The sequence below is a fragment of the Rosa rugosa genome, chromosome 5 (assembly GCF_958449725.1).
Source record: "Rosa rugosa chromosome 5, drRosRugo1.1, whole genome shotgun sequence".
Lineage (NCBI taxonomy): Eukaryota > Viridiplantae > Streptophyta > Magnoliopsida > Rosales > Rosaceae > Rosa > Rosa rugosa.
This window is the reverse complement of record NC_084824.1, coordinates 27,105,096-27,106,937: the sequence shown is the minus strand read 5'-3', so window position 1 is coordinate 27,106,937 and position 1,842 is coordinate 27,105,096. Positions and strand designations below refer to the sequence as shown.

The 1,842-nt window shown below is 41.7% G+C and overlaps 1 protein-coding gene across 1 annotated transcript; it reads left to right on the top strand.

Annotated features, from left to right (window-relative positions):
* Positions 1–1,213, top strand: LOC133711466 (cytochrome P450 736A117-like). The gene has a single exon (XM_062137586.1). It carries the CDS (start codon positions 173–175, stop codon positions 1,211–1,213), a length of 1,041 nt encoding a protein of 346 aa, XP_061993570.1. The 5' UTR covers positions 1–172.
* Positions 1,214–1,842: the final 629 nt, after the last annotated feature.

Below are 1,842 nucleotides of genomic sequence, written 5' to 3'. Positions count from 1 at the left end.
CTCCTCTCTCTTCTTTCTCACTCCTCTCATTTACCCTTCATCATTCCTCACTCATGAATCCGCCACCCCGCGCACACACCTCATACTTGGACCGTACCTTCCTCAGCTGTCAAATATGTGTATATAAAGGCGCACGCAGAAAGAAAAAAAGATATCAAGTCTCCTGATCAAAATGATAGAGCTGACCCATAAAACCTCCCTGTTGATGGAATATTATTTCACCCTCACATTAGTACTTTGTCTGCCCCCCATTTTCTTCGTTCTCTTTCGCAGATGGTCCTCCGTTAATACCAAAAATCAACCACCTTCTCCACCAAAGCTTCCTTTCCTTGGGAACCTTCACCAACTAGACTCACATCCTCATCGCTCACTTCAAGCCTTAGCTCATCGCCATGGCCCCCTCATGCTCCTCCATTTCGGAAGTGTCCCAGTCCTCGTTGTCTCCTCGGCTGAGGCTGCACGTGAGGTCTTGAAAACACATGATCTCACATTCGCCAGCAGACCAACGTCCACTGTCTTTAAGAAGCTTTTCTACAATTGCAAAGACATGGCGTCTGCACCTTATGGTGAGTATTGGAGGCAGTTGAGGAGTATATGTGTTTTAAATCTTTTGAGCACCAAAATGGTTCGCTCTTTTCGTGCCGTGAGAGAAGAGGAAACAAAATTCATGATCTCCGGGATAGAACAATCATGTATGTCCTCCTCTTCAAAGTCATCAGTCGTGAATTTAAGAGAAAAGCTTGTGACGCTTACCATTGATGTCACCTGTAGAGTGACTACGGGGAGGAAGTACAATAGCATCGTTGGGGAAGATGGTAAAATGGTATTGTTTAAGGATCTTTTAGGGGAGTTTATTGAGTTATTAGGAGGCATCTACATCGGAGACTATATCCCATGGCTCGCTTGGTTAACTCGTGTCAATGGTTTGGACTCTAAATTAGACAAGGTGGCTAAACAGTTTGATGACCTTTTAGATAGAGTGATTCAAGATCATATCGAGCAACGTTCCAAGAGTGGAAACATTAAAGGGAATATGAATCATACGGATGATCAGGACGAGAATGGCCAAAAGGACTTCGTGGACGTTTTACTTGGGATTCAAGAAGACAGCTCATCATCAATTGGTTTCCCTATCGATAGAGTCACCGTGAAGGCTCTCATCAATCATCATGGAAGTAGTCGACACCCAACACGCACACAATTTTTCTATTAATGACCTTTTTAACGTAAGGTGTATGTTTGTATATATGTGCGCGCGCGCGCGCAGAAGCGGAACACAATAGGAGCCGGTGTGGGCCATGGCCTCCTCTCCCCCTTCCCCTCCAAAAAAAAAAAAAACAAAAAAAAAAACAATGCGTTTCCGCATGAAAACCATTGGCTCTTACATCTTGTAAGTAATAAAGTTCGAGAAGTATGTCCATGACATGAGATCAAATAAATCGATACTTTATTAATAATAGCCAATGATTACATCAAAGTTTCTTGACCAAAATCTAATCCAATATAAAAATCAAACCGTAGACAAATCGTAGTCACTCAATCCTTTCGGTAATTTCAATTTAGTTGTGACCAGGTAAGGTAAGGCGAGATTTTGGTGGAGCGTTGCTCACTTTTAAAACCGTTCTCTCATATCAAACCTTGCCTAGACATCACAAGTACTCTTGAGTACGCCTAGAGGGAAAGAGTTAATACAATAAGTCATTTTATTGATTTAAGGCATAATAGCCATTACATAATTCTTGGAAAAATAAAAGACTATAAATAAAAATCTGCGGCATTTTGTCTTCATCGCCAGATTTAAAGTCTTTGTGAACTCGAAGTCTTGATCACCATGATGCGACT

What these genes read in the sequence shown, in the direction of transcription:
- LOC133711466 (XM_062137586.1), top strand. Translation starts at nt 173, where the DNA reads ATGATAGAGCTGACCCATAAAACCTCCCTGTTGATGGAATATTATTTC.